This window comes from Arvicanthis niloticus, chromosome 6 (assembly GCF_011762505.2).
Source record: "Arvicanthis niloticus isolate mArvNil1 chromosome 6, mArvNil1.pat.X, whole genome shotgun sequence".
Taxonomy (NCBI): domain Eukaryota; kingdom Metazoa; phylum Chordata; class Mammalia; order Rodentia; family Muridae; genus Arvicanthis; species Arvicanthis niloticus.
The window spans coordinates 59515945-59535086 of record NC_047663.1 but is presented as its reverse complement, the minus strand read 5'-3'; the positions used below and the strand labels follow the sequence as shown (position 1 = coordinate 59535086).

The 19142-nt window shown below is 42.6% G+C and overlaps 1 protein-coding gene across 9 annotated transcripts in view; it reads left to right on the top strand.

The window, feature by feature from the left end:
* Positions 1 to 19142, top strand: part of Specc1 (sperm antigen with calponin homology and coiled-coil domains 1) — a 261968-nt gene that overhangs the window by 103642 nt on the left and 139184 nt on the right. Inside the window, exon 1 of one of the 9 annotated variants that reach the window (XM_034506722.1) lies at positions 17058 to 17453. The exons of 6 other annotated variants lie outside the window; for them this stretch is intronic. In XM_034506722.1, the coding sequence (XP_034362613.1) occupies positions 17414 to 17453 (40 nt within the window). In that variant the 5' untranslated portion in view covers positions 17058 to 17413. Of the gene's footprint in view, positions 1 to 17057; positions 17454 to 19142 lie in introns of those variants that run through there. 2 more of the 9 variants (XM_034506721.2, XM_034506725.2) reach the window with 2 other exon arrangements.

Genomic DNA, 19142 nt, shown 5'->3' with positions numbered 1-19142 from the left:
TTTTAAAAATCCTCGTGTATATGTGTGTGCTTGTATATGTGTATTGTGTGTACGAGAGTATACACATGCCACAGCGCATATGTGGATGTTAGAGACATCCACAATCTCAGATGTAAGTGCTTGTTTGTATTCCATCTTGAGACAGGGTCTCTTTTTTATTTTGTTTGCTGCTGCATGCACCAGACTAGTTGCCTGCATGATTCCAGGAACTACACACACACACACACACACACACACACACACACACACACACACCAAGGCTGGAAAAGTGGTGGCACACAGCTTTAATTCTAGCATTCAGGAGGTAGAGGTAAGTGGACCTCTGAGTTCAAGGCAGACAACACCCAGCGCTACACAGAGAAACCCTGTTTTGAAAAACCAAAAAAGATTCTAGGTGTCCTTACATCTGTGCTTCTCATGGCATTGGGTTATAGGCATTCATCCCTGCACTTGGCTGTACATGGGTTACTGAGATTCTAATTTAGGTCCTTGTGCTTACACAGCAAGCATTATGCCCACTATCTCCCTAGCTCTATGCTATTTGTGCGTGTGTATGCACATATGGTCTTGCACATGTACGTTAACATGTGTGCATGAACATGCTTGCAGAAGCCAGAAGGGGACATTGGATGTCCCTTAAATCAGAGTCTCTCACTGAGTCACACTGGCAGTTTAGACTAGGCTGATTGGCCAGTGAGCCCCCAGGAGCTGTCTGTCTCTACCGCCCAAAGTTATAAGTATGCTTGGATATGCCCAGCTTCTCTGTTTGTGGTGGGGATTTGAACTTATGCTTGTTAGCAAGCACTCTCACCCACTGAACACCTTCCCCGCCTGTTTTCATATTTTTTTTTTTTTTTTTTTTTTTTTTTTTTTATACAGGGTTTCTCTGTGTAGCCCTGGCTGTCCTGGAACTCACTCTGTAGACCAGGCTGGCCTCGAACTCAGAAATCCACCTGTCTCTGCCTCCCAAGTGCTGGGATTAAAGGCGTACGCCACCACTGCCCGGCCTGTTTTCAGATTTTAATACATGTGCTTATATTCACTCAAGCACATCAAGGACCACTTGTACGTTACTCTGGCTACTTGGAGGAGATCGTCCCACTTCCTTTTCTAGTCATTATCAATTACTCAGTTGGGGTCAGCATCATAATGCTAAGAACTTTCTGTCCATTGGGCCATTGCTTAGCTTCGCCGAGAGTGCCACCTCTTCTGTAAAGTGGTTATAATTACACTGTCACTAGAAGTTATGACAAAGGGAAGTATTCAGTTGGCTTCTGTATCCACAGATTCTGGATCTTCAGATCTAACCAACTTTGGGAAAATATTTGGAAAAAGCAAGGCATCTGCACTGAACCTGTATGGATCCTTTTGTCTTTGTGGTTCCCTAACCTACAGTTTTGTGACTATATGGGCTACATGCAAAGACTATGCCATCTTTTGCTCATGTACACATGCATGTATATGTCAGGGGGGCTGTACTGTGGGAGTGTGTATGCCATCTTTTATTCAAATATGCATGTGTATGTGGGAGGGGGGTTGTTGTTGTAAAGTGTGTGTTTATGTGGTGTGTGTATGTGTGATCCAGCTAGTCAGTGAGCTTCAGAGATCTATCTATTCCATGCCCCTGTCCCAGAGCTGAGATCATAGGTAAATGCCACCAACCTTGAATTTCTATGTGGGCTCTGGGGATCTGACCTCAGGTCTTCATGCATGCATCATGGGCATTGTATTCCAGTACCATCTCCCCTGTCTGTGCCACTTTATACAGGGAGGGCAGGGTCAAGGCTTTTGTTGATTCAGGGTCTCAGAATCCAGCCCTCTGATACTGAGGGATGACTGCACCAGTAACAGAGAGCGGAACCCAAAATGTAGATATTTTTATAAACTGTGATCCCCTCCTCAACCATCTACATTTAAAAAAAAAAAAAATCCTTGCTAAGCAGTTACAGGAGAAAACAAGATCTAAACTTCAAAACCTCACATCTTAGAATCTGGAACAGCCGGGCAGTGGTGGCACACTCCTTTAATCCCAGCACTTGGGAGGCAGAGGCAGGCGGATTTCTAAGTTCGAGGCCAGCCTGATCTACAGAGTGAGTTCCAGGACAGCCAGGGCTACTCAGAGAAACCCTGTCTCAAAAAACAAACAAAACAAAACAAAACAAAACAGATCTGGAACATCTCACCTAGAATCCTCAGTCTTTGCTTTCCTTCTTCTTTCAAGTTTTTATTACTTTAGAGCTCTTTGAGGTTCAGAACAATGTGGAGAGGATGAAATCCCCATGTGCCTCTGCTCGAACACCCTCTCCACCATTATCAACACACCTACACAGTAGAACTCTGGTTACAGCAAACTTGTCCTGACATATTTATCACCCAAATCTCATAACTTAGGGTGAGAATCAAATGTCCAACAATGTGTCTGTCATTGTCAGTATTATATAAAGCAGTTCCTTTGTCCTAGAATCCTCTGTGGTCTGCCTGTTTATTCCACTCCACTACCTGGTGGCAACCAGTAGTCTACTTTCTGTTTCCAAAGTTTTACCTTTCTTAGAATGTTGTACAGCTAGATCCACACAGCAGGCAGCCTGTCTGGATTGTCTCCTTCCAGTTAGTATTGTCCATTTAAGATTTCTCCATGGTGCCAGGTACAGCGTTGCATGCCTATGAGCTCATGTTAGTAGCTTTTCCTCTTAACCCAGCTAGCTCCCAAATAATTGATACTAGAATATTATATTCATTTAACAAGCTCTAAGGACACAACTACTGAGCAGTATTACCCTATTTTAATCCTCTCAGCTAATCTGGCTACTTCCCAGAATGAAATGGTATTTGCATTTTAGTACCAATCTCTCTGGGCTTCTGATGTTTTCTCATGGTGTTTCCTGGTCAATCCCCACTTCCTCTTCTCCTTTACCTCTTCCCCTGGCTGGGAGGAAGTCCAGCCCTATTCTCTTCCCTGCTCAGTCATTGGCTGATCAGCCTCTTTATTGGGGCTAACTGGGGAGCAATGTTTTGCAACCCGACATAGGGGCACAGAAATCAGCATTTGAATAATACAAGGATAATCTTTACCCAGTGCTAACATTATTCCTATCATTCTAGGCCAGGGCTATGTAGAGACCCTGTCTCAAAGACAGAAAAAAAAAAAGTCTCCATGTCAAGGCTAGAGAGATGGCTCAGTGGTTAAGAGTACTGGCTGCTCTTTCAGGAACCTAAGGTTCAATTCCCAGCACCTACATGGCAGTTCACAACCTCTGTAATTCCAGTTCTAGGAGGTCTAATGACCTCTTCTGACTTTCACAGATATCAGATACACACGTGATACACAGACATACATGCAAACAAAAACACCCACAATAAAAAAAATAAGTAATAATAAAAAAGAGTTCTCTAAGTAGCATCATGTTTGGTAGCTTTTTTCTTTCTAGGACTGAATAATATGATCCCATCATCTGGGTGTACAACGGTTTATCATTCACTTGGTTGCTTCAATGTTAGCACTTATGAAGAAAGCCACTAGTTATACCCATGCAGCCCGGTCTTCTTGAGTTGCCTTTCCCCTAAGATTAATAGTATTTGCACTTTATCAATCAGGTCCTTCAAAATGAAATGTTTCCTTGGTTCCCAGAATGAAAATTAGAACCAGATTTGGAATAAATGTATGGAAGATTGTTTGAGTAACATTAGAAATTCAAAGGTAAGGCTACTGAAAATAAGACTCTGTTATTGCTAGAAAGGTCTTCATTTTAGGCAAAGGCATTGTAGGGTGGTAGGATTAAAAGATCATCATTTCCATTTCTTTAAGGTTGAGATGCTTTGTCTTGTACCCTCTCATGTAGAAGACACTACTCATCCCAGCCCTAGGGTTACAAGACAGACAGACTCCTCTCCTGATGAATGGAACCCATTCATCATGTCACTCATTCCTCAACTTGCTCCTCTGAGTCCTGAAACTGATTTTTCTCCAACTTTGGTTGAAAATGACTCAAGGTTGTTTGACATCCACATTTGTTCACCCAGGCAGTCAGCATCTCCCCACCATGTTCCAAGTGTTTCTCTGCACATTAGGACTGTAGCAATGACTAGATAGTGAAAGTCCCTGTTTTTGTGGACTACATGTCATTTCAACAGGTTTAAACTAAATTCAACATCCTCATTGCAGAGTCCCTTAACGACTTCCCCTGGCATCTCAGCTTATCCTAGTTGAAGTGACATTTTAGTCGCCTAGATTAGTTCTGGAGTTCTCTTCAGCAGCATATTTCCTTCCATGCGCGATTGTCTTTAGCAGTTCCACGTGGCTGTCTGTTTCCTTCGGGTTTCACTGGCCATGCCCACACAGCACCTCCCTCAAGCAGAGCAGCTCCCTCATCTCAGTTGCCACTGGTACTAAATGAACAGTTTATTCTTTCACCATGTGTAATTGGGGCCCATCTGGGGACAATGAATTGAAATAAACTTGTTAAATCAAGAAAGAAAGAGAATGGAGGGAGGAAGACAGAAGATGAGAAAGGATGACAGATTTTAAACATTATTTGCCATCAAATATTGACATGTGAGCTTATTTACTGATCTTTAGTGAGATGAGGCATGTCGTTAGACTAGGCTTGCCAATTGGAGGTGCTCAACATCTTTAGGCATATTCTATAATTTTCGGGTGTATGGCTTTTTGGTATTAAAGAGAAAAATTCAACAGCAGGATACATTGAGTTACGGTATGATGATATTAGACATGATTGTGACATGAGGGTACTTGTCTCTGGGAAGAGAAGTCCTGCCACGGTCCAGGAAAGAGATTCGATCAAATGCTCCTCTAAGTTGAACATTAGATTTCAGCTCTCCATTCTAAGACTGACAGGTAACATTTTTGTTGACTAAAAAATGGAGTCCCAAATGTTTTCCCAGAAATCTTGAAATCTGTAAATAAATGATAAGTCTGTAAATGATAAATCAGTTTTTTTGAGTTTTTTTTTTTTTTCCTTTGGTTTTTTTGAGACAGGGTTTCTCTGTATAGCCCTGGCTGTCCTGGAACTCACTCTGTAGACCAGGCTGGCCTCGAACTCAGAAATCTGCCTGCCTCTGCCTCTCAAGTGCTGGGATTAAAGGCGTGCACCACCACCGCCCAGCTGATAAATCAGTTTTTATTGTCAATTTTTGGTACAATGGGTTTTTTTGTTATTATTTGTTTGTTTGTTTGTTTTGGTGGGAGAAAAAGAGAGAGAGAGGGAGAGAGAGAGAGAGAGAGAAAGAGAGAGAGAGAAGAGAAGAGAAGAGAAGAGAAGAGAAGAGAGAAAAGAGAGAGTCAGTCTAGCTATGCAGAGCTGGAGGGCCTGGAACTCAGTGTGTTGATTAGGCTGGCCTTAACTCCAACTCTAATCTTCAGTGCTGGGATTAAGATCATGTGCCACATACCCAACTCCAAATTTTGTTTTTGATATCATAAATGGCTTATAAGAGGTCACAAATCATAAAATTTCACCAGCATGTGACTTTAATTTGCCCACATTCTGAAGAGGGATGTTGTTGCTGTAGTCTGCATCAACACTTTTTTAAAACTTCCGTAGTTCCCAGTGACTTCATGCCTTGGTCCTGAGGAGATTTAGTCTTGATGTACTACTATTCAGTGATATCTCACTACACATGCGTTTTAGGCAGTGATATCATCGTCTTCTATTAATTTTACCAGCCAGGGCTCCATCAGCTTAGATCAGATATGTTGACAGTGGTTAAAGAACATAATTTTACTACTTTATATAAATCTCTTGACTGACCTGTATCTTTCGTTTTGTTTTGTTTGAGGTAGGGTTTCTCTGTAGCCCTATCTGTCTGAACTTTCTCTGTTGACCAGGCTAGACTTGAACTCAGTGACATTTTAAAAAGATGTATATATAGCATGTATGTGTGAGAACCCATGGAATCCAGAAGAATGTGCCAGATCCCTTGGAGTTGGCGTTACAGGTCTTTGTAAGTTACCTGATGCAGTATTAGGAAGTGAACTCAGGTCTCTAGAAGAGCTAAGTACTCTTACATCTCCCCAGCCCACTTTAGTGATATTATATTTGTTCTCTACACCCTAATAAAAATAGATTTGCTTTATCAGTGCCGACATGGACTGCTTTAAGCATAAATTTGAAATTAATGGTTTTGTTCTCCAAACTTCTTTCCTATGGGTTCTTCCTTCTTCAGTTCATCTGGTTATAATATGGTGAGACAAACTGATTTTAGACCCCACCCATCCCCTTTTAGGGCATTTTATATCTGCTTCACTCTCCATATATTGCTTAATAAGCTCATATCCTTAAGTGGTTTGGTGGAGTTTTAAAATAATAATAATAATAATAATAATAATAATAATAATAATAATAGTAATAATATTTATTATAATATTATATTATATTATTAATATAATAATTAATATAATAAATAAAATATAATAATTATTATTATTATTTGTCACTCAATATGTTGCCATGTAACTAGCTCTTACAACAGAATTTATCTGTTAAATAATTAAAAACAATGAGACAGCATTAGAAAACCTTCAGTTCTACTATTTTGTTTTTGTGACTATTATGTCCTTGTCATAATAAACATTAAAATCGGTAGCATGTTTTCATATATGCTGCCCTTTGAATTTTCAAGACTTGTGCAAATTCCCACAAATTAAACAGAATGCCTTAAAGTTTGTCTGGAGAGAAAAAAAATTACCTGTCTATATTTTGTTGAACAATCTTCCTTTTTTTCTAGGGGCTTCTGTTTCCTTTGAGCCATTGTGGAGCCATACTTAATGTTACTGATCATGCTTGGGGGTTTGGGATGAAACGTGATCAGCTGTGTCTATTTCAACTAGAAAGTGCTTCTCATTTCTCATTTCTATACTACAGCTGGCTACTTGTACAGAAGCCTTTATGAGCCCATAGGGTTTTTCAATTGCTTTAGGTGTCAAATGCAGAAAAATAGGGTATCTCCTTTGCTGTGGGTAGCACATTCAAACGGGTAGCAGTGGTATACAGCCCTGGCTTTCACTGGTTCTTCAGCAGGGTCAGCAGGGCCTAGTCCAGCTCAACAGCCATTTTCTTGGTTCCAAAGAGGTAGTACTTTTCTTGTCTACTTTTTACTTCTGGATGTTCTTTCTTTTGTTCTTGGGCTAGGTCTTACAGCGTGAGAGGTTGGGCACTTAGCTATGGGGAAGGCATAGAGAGCTTTACTCCCAGTAGCAGACCAAACCATAACTGGAGTATGGTAGTCACCACTGCTGGAAGGCAGGTTGGGCCTGTCCCCTCCAACCCCCACAAGCATGATTAAGAATATAGATAAGCATGGTGGCATATGCCTTTAATCCCAAGGCAAGAGGCAGGCAGATCTGAGCTCCAGGGCACCCAGAGCTACACAGAAAAACTCTGTCTTGAGAAGCAACATCAATAACTACACACGCGCGCGCGCGCACACACACACACACACACACACACACACACACACACACACACGGTTAATGTTTTGTATGTCTATAGACATCCCCCAAGATTTATAGTTACTGCAGGCAGGCATCTTTAGTGATACTGAACCTTTAGGATATATTCAGTGTGTTCTTGTTCCCTCTCCTTCCCCCTGCAACACACACATTAATTTTTTATCAGTTCTTGTGATAAGTTATACAACTTAAGTACAATGAGCATTTGTCTAGGGACAAACACCCCTACCTGACTCTTAGGACCCAGACAGCTCAATGCTGGAGGCAGCAGTGCACAGGCATCTCTGAGGGGAACCTACTTTCAGCCAAAGCACTCACCCTGCCAAGGCTTAGTGTGTCTGAATACTTAGTGCTCTGGCTGCTTTGGTGGATTGGTTGTCAGACAAGTGTTAAAAGGAGGCTGTCTGTATTAGCAGGTTGTCCTCTTGAGCCACATCCTTCCCCCACCACTGAGCTGCTCAGCAGCCTTCAGGCGGCTCCCTAGGTAAGACTCCTTGACAACCTCTTGCCTAGATTCATGTGATCCCACTGCAGCCGCATCTCCTTCCCCAGTCCGAGCATTGATTGTGACTTCTTCACAATCGAGCCTTTGTTCACCCTCCTGAACAAAGAAGAGCCCAGAGCTGGGCCTTGCTGTTCAGGATGCGGGTGTCCATGCCAAGTGCCTCCTCATCCCTCTGTGGCCCTCCTGCTACTGCAGACAGGAACAGAATGCAGTTCACTGAGAAGGGACCAGCTCATACTTGACACCTCCTTCAAAAGGTCTTTCTGAAGGGGCTCACAACAGCATGTGCCTTTTGCCTTTACAATCCCATTCACCATATCCCGCCCTGCCTGCTTCTCCTTCCTTCTTAATAATTCTTGATTGCTTTGAATAAAGTCCAGTTCTGGAGCCAGGCACCTCCAGGGTCAGAGCAACACCCCCACCCCCATCTCTTCTCTTCTTCACAGCCTGCCAGGCTTCAATCATGCTAATTAAATTCAGAGTGAGGGCCCAGCTTCTTTCAGCTAGAAAACAATACAGTCCTAAGGCTTTTGCACTTACCTTACTTGACTTTGTGGGGTCCGGGATCACTTACATATCATACAATTCATCTAAGGTGTGCAAGCCAGTGGTTTTTAATAAATCGGCCAAGTTATAACTGTCATCGAAATCCAGTGTTAAAACACTGTCAGTCCTCAGATCCCCCTCCTTCTGTTGCCCTGTTTGTACCACCAGCTCAGGCCAACCACTGATCTGCCTTTATCCAGATAGAACCTCCCCGCACTGGCCACCTTTCCACCACTGGAGTATTTGGAGCCAGTGTGCAGGCATTCACCCAAGAAACCCTCTCTGAGTCAGCCACTGGGCTTCACTGCCTTCTGATCGTACTCAGGCTTCTCTTGGCTCTCTTCTTGTGTGAACCTGGTCCTCATTCAACAAGGTGGCTGTGCTCATTGGGAAAAGCTGAACTTTTTTTCCTTCTCCAGAATGGAGACTTGAATAATGTGATGTACAAAATAAGTACTGAAAATTATTTCTTGGATAAAGGAATCCACGGCCTCTAAGATGTGGACTATCTTACCTTCTAGGATCTTGAGGGTAATACATATAAAACCACTTTATTTTATTTTTTAAAGATTTATTTTATTATGTATACATACAGCCTGTATGTATCCTGCATGCCAGAAGAGGGCACCAGATCTCATTATAGAAGGTTGTGAGCCACCACATGGTTGCTAGGAATTGAACTCAGGACCTCTGGAAGAATAGACAGTGCTCTTAACCTCTAAGCCATCTCTCCAGCCCCTGTGTAAAGCCACTTTAATAGTTTATTTTTGAGACAGGGCCTCTCTACATCCGACTGTCCTGACTGTCCTGGAACTATGTGGATCAGGCTGGCCTTGAACTCACAGAAATGGTCTGCCTCTGGCTTTCAAGTGCTGGAATTAAAGGTGTGTGCTACTACACCCAACTATTATTTTTTATTTGATAAAGTAATGGCATTGGTTTTTATTTGTTTTTAATGGAATTGGTTTTTGTTTTTTTTAGATTTATTTATTTTGTATATTTGAACATTGTCAGTGTCTTCAGACACACCAGAAGAGGGCATCGGATCCCATTATAGATGGTTGTGAGCTACCATGTGGGCACTGAGAATTGAACTCAGGATCGACCTCTGCAAAATCAGTCAGTGCTTTTAACCGCTGAGCTATCTCTCCAGCTCCAATGGAATTGTTTTTTAATAAAACAATTCATGTTTGATAGTTTGAAAAATACAGAACCAAATAATGTCTTTTTAATTGTTTCTGTTTGTTTGTTTAAAAGGGTCTCTCAGTGTAGCCTTGACTGTCCTAGAACACAATCTGTAGACTAGGCTGGCCTAGAACTCAGAGATCTGCCTGCCTCTGCCTCCTAGTGCTGAATCAACAGCATGCTCCATCACCACTCATCTTTAATTATTTCTTTCTAAAGAGAAATATAATATGATCTAAGTATTACTAAGCCTGGGCCTATGCCCAAAGAATTGAAGGTAAGGATTCTAAAGGATTTGTCATAATGGATTATATTGGTGTAACAAGTAACAGGTAGAGATAATTCAAGTGTGCATTAATAGATATACAAATGAATATAATATGTTATGCTATGCATCCTTAAAAACTAGAACATTATAGGGCTAGAGATGACTTAGCAATTAAGAACATACCATTTTGTAGGTTTTTTTCTTCTAGGTACCTCACAGGAGTGGACTTATATCACACCTGTCCTTCTGTAATGGTTTGTTTCAACACAATGGCATCAAGGCTCTTCCATGTTATAGAATGTACCATAATTTCCTTCTTTTCCTTTTCAAAAGTATGTGTACACAGGCCTACTATGTGCTACATACCTTCAATCCCAGAACTCAACCATACTGCTTACTGAAATTGTACACAGCTAAAATAAGCATGGTTAAGATGATATGTGCATTTACCCCAATTTCTAAAAATAAATCAAAAAGAAATTCAAAATGTTCTGGAGAGATGGCTTAGCAGTTAAGGGCACTTGTTCTTACAGAGGATCTAGATTTGGTTCCCAGCACCCACTTGATAGCTCACAGGCATCTGTAACTTCAGTGGAAGGGGACCTTATGTCCTTTTCTGAATTCTGCAGGTACCAGGCATGCACAAGGTCCACTTACATACGTGCAGGCAAAACCACTCATATACATAAAATAAATTTTAAATGAGATTCAAAGGGAAAGCCCAGAAAGTATTTTTTAAAGCTTTTTGTTAATTCTTTGTGAGTTTCACATCATGCACCCCAGTCCCTTACATCACCCCATCCCCTCATATCTGGCCTTAACTCTTGTAACCTCACCATCAAAAGAAAAATAAAAAACATATAAACAAACAAAAAACCCCAAACAACAACAAATCCAAAATTATTTAAAATACTCTCTTTTGGAAGTAGTCAGTATTAAAATATAGTGATTATTTTTCTAAACATCTCTCTCAACAGTGGTCTACCATCACAAGCCGGTTTTGGTGTTTAAATCTGTGGAAGCCTCTGGCAACCACTTTTCTTTCTTTTCTGAGATCATCTTTTTCATATTACACACATAAGAAAGACCATGCAGCATTTCTCCACCTCTGACTTGCTTCACTTAGCATAATGTTGTCTGTTCTACACATGTTGTTTTTAGTGACAGACTTCAGTTTGTTAAAGGCTATATAATATTCCACTAGGTTTTCCCACATTTTCTTTATCCACTGATGGATATTCATTCCTTGGCTGCTGTCAGGAAAGTTACAACAAACATGTTGTGCAGATATCTCTTCAAGACATCAATTTCAGTTATTTTACACGTCAGGAAATGGGATTGTGGGTCATGAGGCAATTTGATTTTTTTGCTCTTGAACCTCCATACTATGTTTAAAGTGGCTATACTAATTACAATCCCACCAATGATGCATAAGGTTCTCTTTGCTCTGTATTCTCATCCTTGGTTTATCACACAAACATTGTCCTTTTGGTAATGATAGCTGTCCTCACAGATGTAATGGTGCCTCACAGTTTTAATTTGCATATTCCTGGTGATTAGAGATTTGCTTGGTGGTACACACCTTTAATGCCTTCAGAGGCAGGTAGATATCTGTGAGTTTGAGGCCAGCCTGTCTACACTATACTGTTTACAGTATAGTGAGTTCCAGGACAGTAAGGGTAAACACAGTGAGACCTTTGTAGGCCGCCAACCTTATGCAGCTGAATAAAACGGCACCGCAGAGTTGACACGGCTGACTAAAACAACGCTGCGCCGCGTCAACTCTGCGGGCCAAGGGCGCACATTTGCGCATGCCAGCCGCTCTGAGGCGGCGATCCAAGATGGCGCCTGCCTAGGCTCTGGTAGGAACTACCAGAGGCCTGCGCATGCGCAGTTCAATTTGACTCCAGCCCCTCCCAAACGGGGCATGCAAATGAGGTACCACTAGGGTACCACGAACCTGGCCAATCACCCCCTCCTGGGCGGGGTATGCTAAGGAGTATGCTAATGAGTCATTGCAAATTGACCAATCGGACACCTCCATGCGCTTTGCCACGCCCAGGGCTGGGGGTATATAAGCAGCCCGTTCTGGGCATTAGAGTCAGTCTCTCCCAGAAATCTAAAAGAGTGCTTCCAATAAAGGCTGTTGAGAAGGATCCGGTTTGTCGCGTCTTCCTTGCTGGACAAGCGGGGCGTGACAGACCTTGTCTCAAAACATAAATAAATACAATTATAGATTGATTTTGTCTTTTCATTTTAATAACAGAAGTTTTATGGACAGCAGAGATTTTTTTAAAAATATAAAACAGAGTTTAACCATGAGCCCAGGATAGCCTTACATATACCACAGTCCTCTTGTGACAGTTTCCCAGCTACTGAGATTACTGGTGTGATCACCCTACCTAGTTTCAAATAATTCTTCGACCCTTTAAGGAGTGGAACAACCCTTTCACAGGGGTCACATATCAGATATCCTGCTTATCAGATATTTACAATTTAGAAAAGTAGCAAAATTACATTTTTGAAGTAACAACAAAAAGAACTTTACGGTTGGGGGGTCACCACAATAGCAGGAACTGTTTTCAAGGGTCTTAGCATTAGGAAGGTTGAGAAACACTGTTTTAGAGATTCACTACTAATAGCAGCTTTTGTTTGAGGATTAATGCTTTAGTCACATTGTGAGTAAATAAATTATTACCCTGTGGGGCTAATCTTGGTTGACAGTTTGGCATACCTAAGAAGAGGGAACCTTAATCAAAGATCTGCTCCCATAAGATTGGCCTGTAGACCTGTCTGTGGGACATTTTCTTGATTGCCAGTTGATATGGGGGTGGGGGGGTTAGTCTAAGGTGGGTGGTCCCATCTGTGGGTAGGTGGGCCTGGGCTGTGTGAATAAGGCAGTGGGATGTGAGCTTGGGAGCAAGACAGTAAGCAGTGTCTCTCGATGATGTTTGCCTCAGGCCTTGGTTGACTCCCCTCATCAATGGACAGTGATCTGGAAGGGTCAGTCAAATAAACCTTTTCCCAAGGGTCAAATAAACCCCTTTTCCCTCAGGTTGCTTTTGTTCACTGTCATAACACAGTGACAGAGGAACAAACTAGGACATAACTGATTTACTGTGTATTAGGGATGCCAAGGTGATCATTGCTTTTCAGCGAGCAATCCCAGACTCACAAGAAAAGATAGTTAACATAGGATAAGGATATGGGGAAACGTAAGCATTTACAAAGCCTGTGAGTCCAGTGAAAGAAAATACTGAATCCTGTCAAGGAGATGCCTGCGCAAGAATTTAAAAGGTCCTAGTAGTGCCCAATTTATAAATAAAATTGTAACATAGCCAAACACCACTCATGGAGTGGCTCAAATGATAGGGATTAATTTCCCTCAAATCTTAGAGTCTCTGAGGTCACAGTCCCAGTTCTGATGAGGATTCTTTTCTTAAACAAGGTTACCTTCTTACTGTGTGTGTGTTCATGACAGAGATGTCTTTCTCCTTTTAAAGCTACTAGGAAGAGGAGGGTCCCGCACTTAAGGTCTCACTGAACCATCACACTAGAGGTTGGAATTTCAGTAGGTTCCTTTGGGGTAGGCACAATTTGGTTTATAGCAGATGAATGGGTATCTGCAAGCACAGAGGTTTACAACAAACAGGCTGTGTGTTTAGAACTACAACTAGCCTTGTAGTTGCTGGGATATAAAGTAGAAACCACGCCACCTTTTGAAAGATGATGCTAGAGTTGTAGGCATGGAATTGATCGTAGACTTTCTAAGGACCTGTGTGACCCTGCCTACGAACTTGGGGACCTTAACCTTACTGGAGAAGGGAGGACTGGAAGCTTCTAAACAGAGACAGCATAAAGTCAGACTTGCATTTTAAAATTTATTAGTTTATTTTTATTTTTTTAAAATTGGATTTATATATTTTTATCATATATATGAGACTGTTTTGCCCACCTGTATGTATGTATACCATGTGTGTCCTTGGTGCCTGCAGAGGTCAAAAGAGGGCATTGGATTCTCTAGGACTGCAGTCGTGGATGGTTGTGAAGCACCATGTGAGTGCTGGGAATCAAGCCCAGATCCTCTGCAAGAGCAGTGTGTGCTCTCAACCGCTGACACACCTCTTCAGCCCTTGACAGTTTTAAAAGCTGGAAGGAAGAGCAATTTGAGCTGCAAAGCCAGTGAAAGCCCTTGAAAGTGATGAGGCCTACACCGAACAGAAGGCAGTGATGCCAAGAGAGGGGTAAAAGCTAGACCATGTCAAGAACATGAAATACAGAACTGACTAAATGTTTTCGACGTGGGAGTTGAGACTCCTAAGAGGCCAGGTTGGGCTGTTGTCTGGTGTTCATAAGGAGGTTTGGTAATGGCGTGCTTGGCGTTTTACAGAATTAATAAAATGACTCATCCATTTCCAGACTCTTTGGATAAGCTTAGGACTACTCTGTAAACAGAAGCTATGTCACTATTAAAATCTTTACAGACTCAGGTTTGTCTCTTATTAGAGAATTATTTGGGGGGAGGTTGACCATCTTTTCTGGATCTATTCTTTTATAAATGATGGGCAGGGAGTTTGAACATGATTCTGTGTGGATTTTTGTTCCAGCATTGTCTTGTATAATTTATTTCTCTAGACCATTTATCTTAAAGCCCTGCTAGGTTTTGTAGATTACAGAAATAAATGTGATACTTGTCTGACAACATAGTGTTGAAGAAATAAGTTCATGGTACTACAACTAAGAAATAATATTATCTTGTATAAACAGTAAACAGCAATACAAGTAATACACATTTAAGGGATGATTTACGTGTGGCAGAGCCTATATGTTCGTTCATTTATTTATGCTCTCAAGAAACGTAATTTAGTGGAAGAATAATAATTAGCATACAGTGCCTGCCACTGTGGATGGGATTATGGCAGTTTCAGTTACCTATTGTTAAAATATGAAGTAGAAGATTCTAGAAACTAATGGTTGATAAGTTTTAAACTTGCAGTGTCCTGAGTAGCATGCACAGTGACGTCTCATGCCATACAGCTCCAGGATATGAATCATCCCTTTGTTTAGAATGTCCGTGTTGCATACACTGCCTTCCGGTTGGTCAATTAGCAGCCATCTTCCTTATCAGATTCCCTGCCATAGCACTGCAATGCTATGTTTAAGTACTGCTTTTTTTTTTTTTTTTTTTAATAATGGCCTGAAAACATGAGAGTAGTGACCCTGGTAATATGAATATGCCAAATGGATATCATGAAGTGCTTCCCTTAAATAAAAAGGTGAAATTTCTCAAGGATAGGAAAAAAAATCATATGGTACAGTTGTAAAATATTGTCAGTTCTAACTGTGCCTAATTTATAAATAAAGTTTTATTAGAAGTGTGTGTGATGGAAGAAATATAGTATACATAGGACTTGGTTCTATCTGCAGTTTCAGGCATTCACTAGGAGTTTGAAACTTACCCCAATAGTGCTACTGTGCCCAGTGACCAAGAGTGACCCAGAGAGCCACAAAACAGGGCACTGTATCTGCTGGTCCCAGTGTGATGATGAGAGCAGCCTCTCTGAATAGGAGAACTTTCCAGCCCAGGTCTAGGAGGTGAGTCATAGGGTCTGTGAGTGTCTGGGGGAAGTGTATTCCAGGACAAAGAAGCAGGAAGTGCAAGACCAAGGGGCAGTAGGGATCTGGTGAGTCCAGCCTCATGGAGGCCTTAATGTGAGTGGAACTCAAGTTACTGATCTGAGTCACTGGAAGAATGAAGTTTTAAATTACGGAGGTAAAGAAAATACAAGAGACACATGTCAATGGAGGAGAATCCAGACATTTGGTTTTGTTAGGGTAAAATTGGGTTGCGTCTTAAAAGCATTTGTCAAGAGGTGGTGTGAAGAAGACAGTGAACTCACAAAAGTCTGCAGTTCAGAAGAGGGGGTCACGCTGCACATACACTGATAGTATTTAAAGACCACTGCCCCTGTGAACTCATAGGACTGTGGCCTACACAAGATCAAGCCAGTCAGCATTCTAGCATGGAGGGCGAAGGGCTGCTTCTCCAACTGAGAAGCTATAGACAGGTGATGGCTTCTAGAGGAAGAAGAGTCATTTTCTTTAAGGGCGTGTCCCTTAAAGAAATGCTACAGTGCATGGACCACACCTAGAAGTATATGGGCAGTATAAATCGGTTTTGAAGGGTTATTTAAAAAAAATGGTAGGAGGGAATACAGAAGGGTGGATCTGGGAGGAGTTAGTTGGTAGAGTTGGGGATGAGTATGATCAAAATCACTGAATGAAATTCTCAGAGAATTAATAAAAATAATAAGTTAAACAATTAGTGTTTCCCCCAGCATGGGTAGTGCAGGCCTTTAATCAAAGCACTGGGGAGGCAGAAGCAAGCAGATCTCTGAGTTTGAGGGTAGCCCGGTTTATATAGGGAATTTCATACATGGTACATACAGAAGAAACCCTGTCTCAAAACAACAAGCCAACCAAACAACAAAGCAGTGTTTAGCGAGGCAGGGGAAGGACCTGTCATCCTATTCGTGATTTTATTATTCCTAAGTATTGTCATTGTAAGATTTAGTTAGGTCTGGCTATTTCAATTGTAAGCTGAAGGATGGACAGGGTCATTTCCATAAAACCATTTCTGACAACACCAGTTTCTGCTTCTGATTGGCGTGCACAGTATTATTAGCATCGGGTCGTGGGCAGGACTCTGCCAGCTTGGTTTTGCTTCCCCTGTTCGCTGAGAGTTGTTTGTTCCACATTCATTCATTTGCCCCGTCTAAAAATATCTATTAAAAATCTGCTTTGTGTCAACTCTAGGTTTTTCTTGTCCAGAGAGATCTGATTTCTCATGTGCAAGACTTCGGATCTTTCCCATGGCACTTGGCTTTGGCGTCCCACAGTGGGGTTTTTCCAGCCTACCTTGTCCAGCTGTAGTTCTCAGCGTGGGCGGGGAGAGGCCTGAAGTCGGTCATCTGACAAAGGGCTCGGAGAGGCTCTTTGGACACTTGGAACGGTATGCAGATGAGGGGGCGGGCCTCTCTTGACAGACAGCAGGAGTTGAGGTGGGAGGGCGGCAAGATGCAGATGAGAGAGGCGGGTCACAACAGGCAGGCATTGAGGAGTCCAGGGGGCGAGCCCGGTCTGACATACTACAGGAGCTGAGGGGGCGGGACGAGTCCAGTCAGGCGGGATGTAGATAAAGGGGGCGGGTATCGAGGATTTCCCAGGGGGCGTGGTACATGAAGATGAGGGGGCGGGGCTCGCCTGCGGGCGCGAGGAGCGGCTCTCTGGCCGCCGGGAACTGGAAAGCGCTCGGCTCTTTCTTTGACTGGAGTGGACCAGCGGACGCTACCGCCTCGCCAGCGCGATCGGGCGCGCGCTGCGGCACGGCAGCCACTCGGTCCGAGGCCCGCCAGCCGGCGGCCATCGGAATCTGCTGAACATGGGCAACCACTCAGCGAAGCTGGAGGAGCCCGAGACAGGTCTGTGGGGTGCGGGTCGCGCCCCCTCACCGCCGCGCCCTTCCCCCACCACGGCCCGGCGCGCAGGGGCTCGAGGCAAGGTGAACTTCCCGGGCCGTGAGTCTCCGCTCTGGAATGCGCTAATGGGGTTGTGAAATTACCTGTGCTCGCTGGGCTGCCAGCTGGGGCGGGGCGGGCGCTGCAGGCGGCCGGCCGGCCCGGGTCCTCCCTCGGCCGCCAGTCCCACCTCGAAAGCTAGGAGGGCATCTGAGATGAAAAGTGTGACTTGGCAGTGGTTTTCTGGTTCTTTGTCCATTTTGCAGTGTGTCATTCGCAAAGCACACACTTTCCGGAGTCCCACAGAAGGTGGCGACCCGTCAGCTGATTTGTTACTCTCATGCTCAGACCTAGGACTAGATTGTGGTTGTTCCTAACCCAAAATAATCTGTACCTGTTCTAGGATGCCGGAAACTTCTCGGTTTATTAACTTTTTATTTGCTTGGAAATGAAGCAAGCTCGGTGGGGAGTGATCTGGGTTCCGGTTTTCATCTTCTGATTGCTTTGACTGGACTCTGCACAGGTTTAGATGCTGAATGCCGCCGGTGTATTCAAAACGGCACTACTGTCACATGAATGAAATAAAATTTAATTTAGCCGCAAAAATGGCATCCTGGCCTATTGGAAACATTTGGTGGCAGGTGACCAGTTAGAACTAAAAATTTTTTTCAAAGTAGTAGTGATTTTTTTTCAGACCAAGCCATTTTTATTATCTAAGAAACGCTTCCCATTTGTTTTGCTTCTGACTCTGCCTGTGCATTCAATATTATTCCGTTTTTTGCTCCTTAAGAAGGAACACACTCACTTTGTGCACATGGACCTCTTTAGGCCCGGATGGATGATTTGTCTGCTTTAGACTTACGTCTCACAGGAGCAACCTTTCTTCCTGGCCCACAGTTTACGTGCTGATTTTTGGTATTCTGACCTTACCAGGGGTTCGAAATAGCCCAGTCTTGTTAGAGGCGGTATTGTAGGAAAGCCCAAGTTGATGTGTCAAACATTCTGAGTGCCTCTAAGTAGCACCCCTGGACAAGGAAAAACAATCAAAGCAGTAGTAATTTTAAAGTGTTTAACTTGGAAGGCAGTTATTCTCCATACTGTGCCACCAAGGCCGAAGCTTTTAAGTTGAGGACAGTATTGAGGCTCTGAGGTGAAATGGCCTTATGCTTTGAATCTGGAGCAGTGCCTCATGTATAACCGTAGTCACTTAACCCCTTCATTTACACCCTAGCGCCTTTGGATCTGGACCGCCGCCATTGCCTTCCTGACACTTGTGGTACACTGGACTGTTAGACCAGCCATTACTCAAAACTCTGGACAGCCACACTGAAATCTTAGGGGTGAAAAAAGAAAAATCTTAGGGGTGAGTTACTGTGTAGTGTACATAGGCGTCTCACAGAGCAGTTATCTGAATTTCTTTGTACAGAATAACCAGTAAATATAAAATAAGAAGGGGTCTCACAGAGCAGTTATCTGAATTTCTTTGTACAGAATAACCAGTAAATGTAAAATAAGAACAATCTATTGTTTATTCTATTGAGAAAAGTTTGCATGAGCTAGCTTATTGATAAACTAGGTAAAGGGTATGTAAAATTTAAAAAACACTTGTCAGTGCCAAAGAATTGTGAGAAACTATTCGTTCCTTTACTTAAA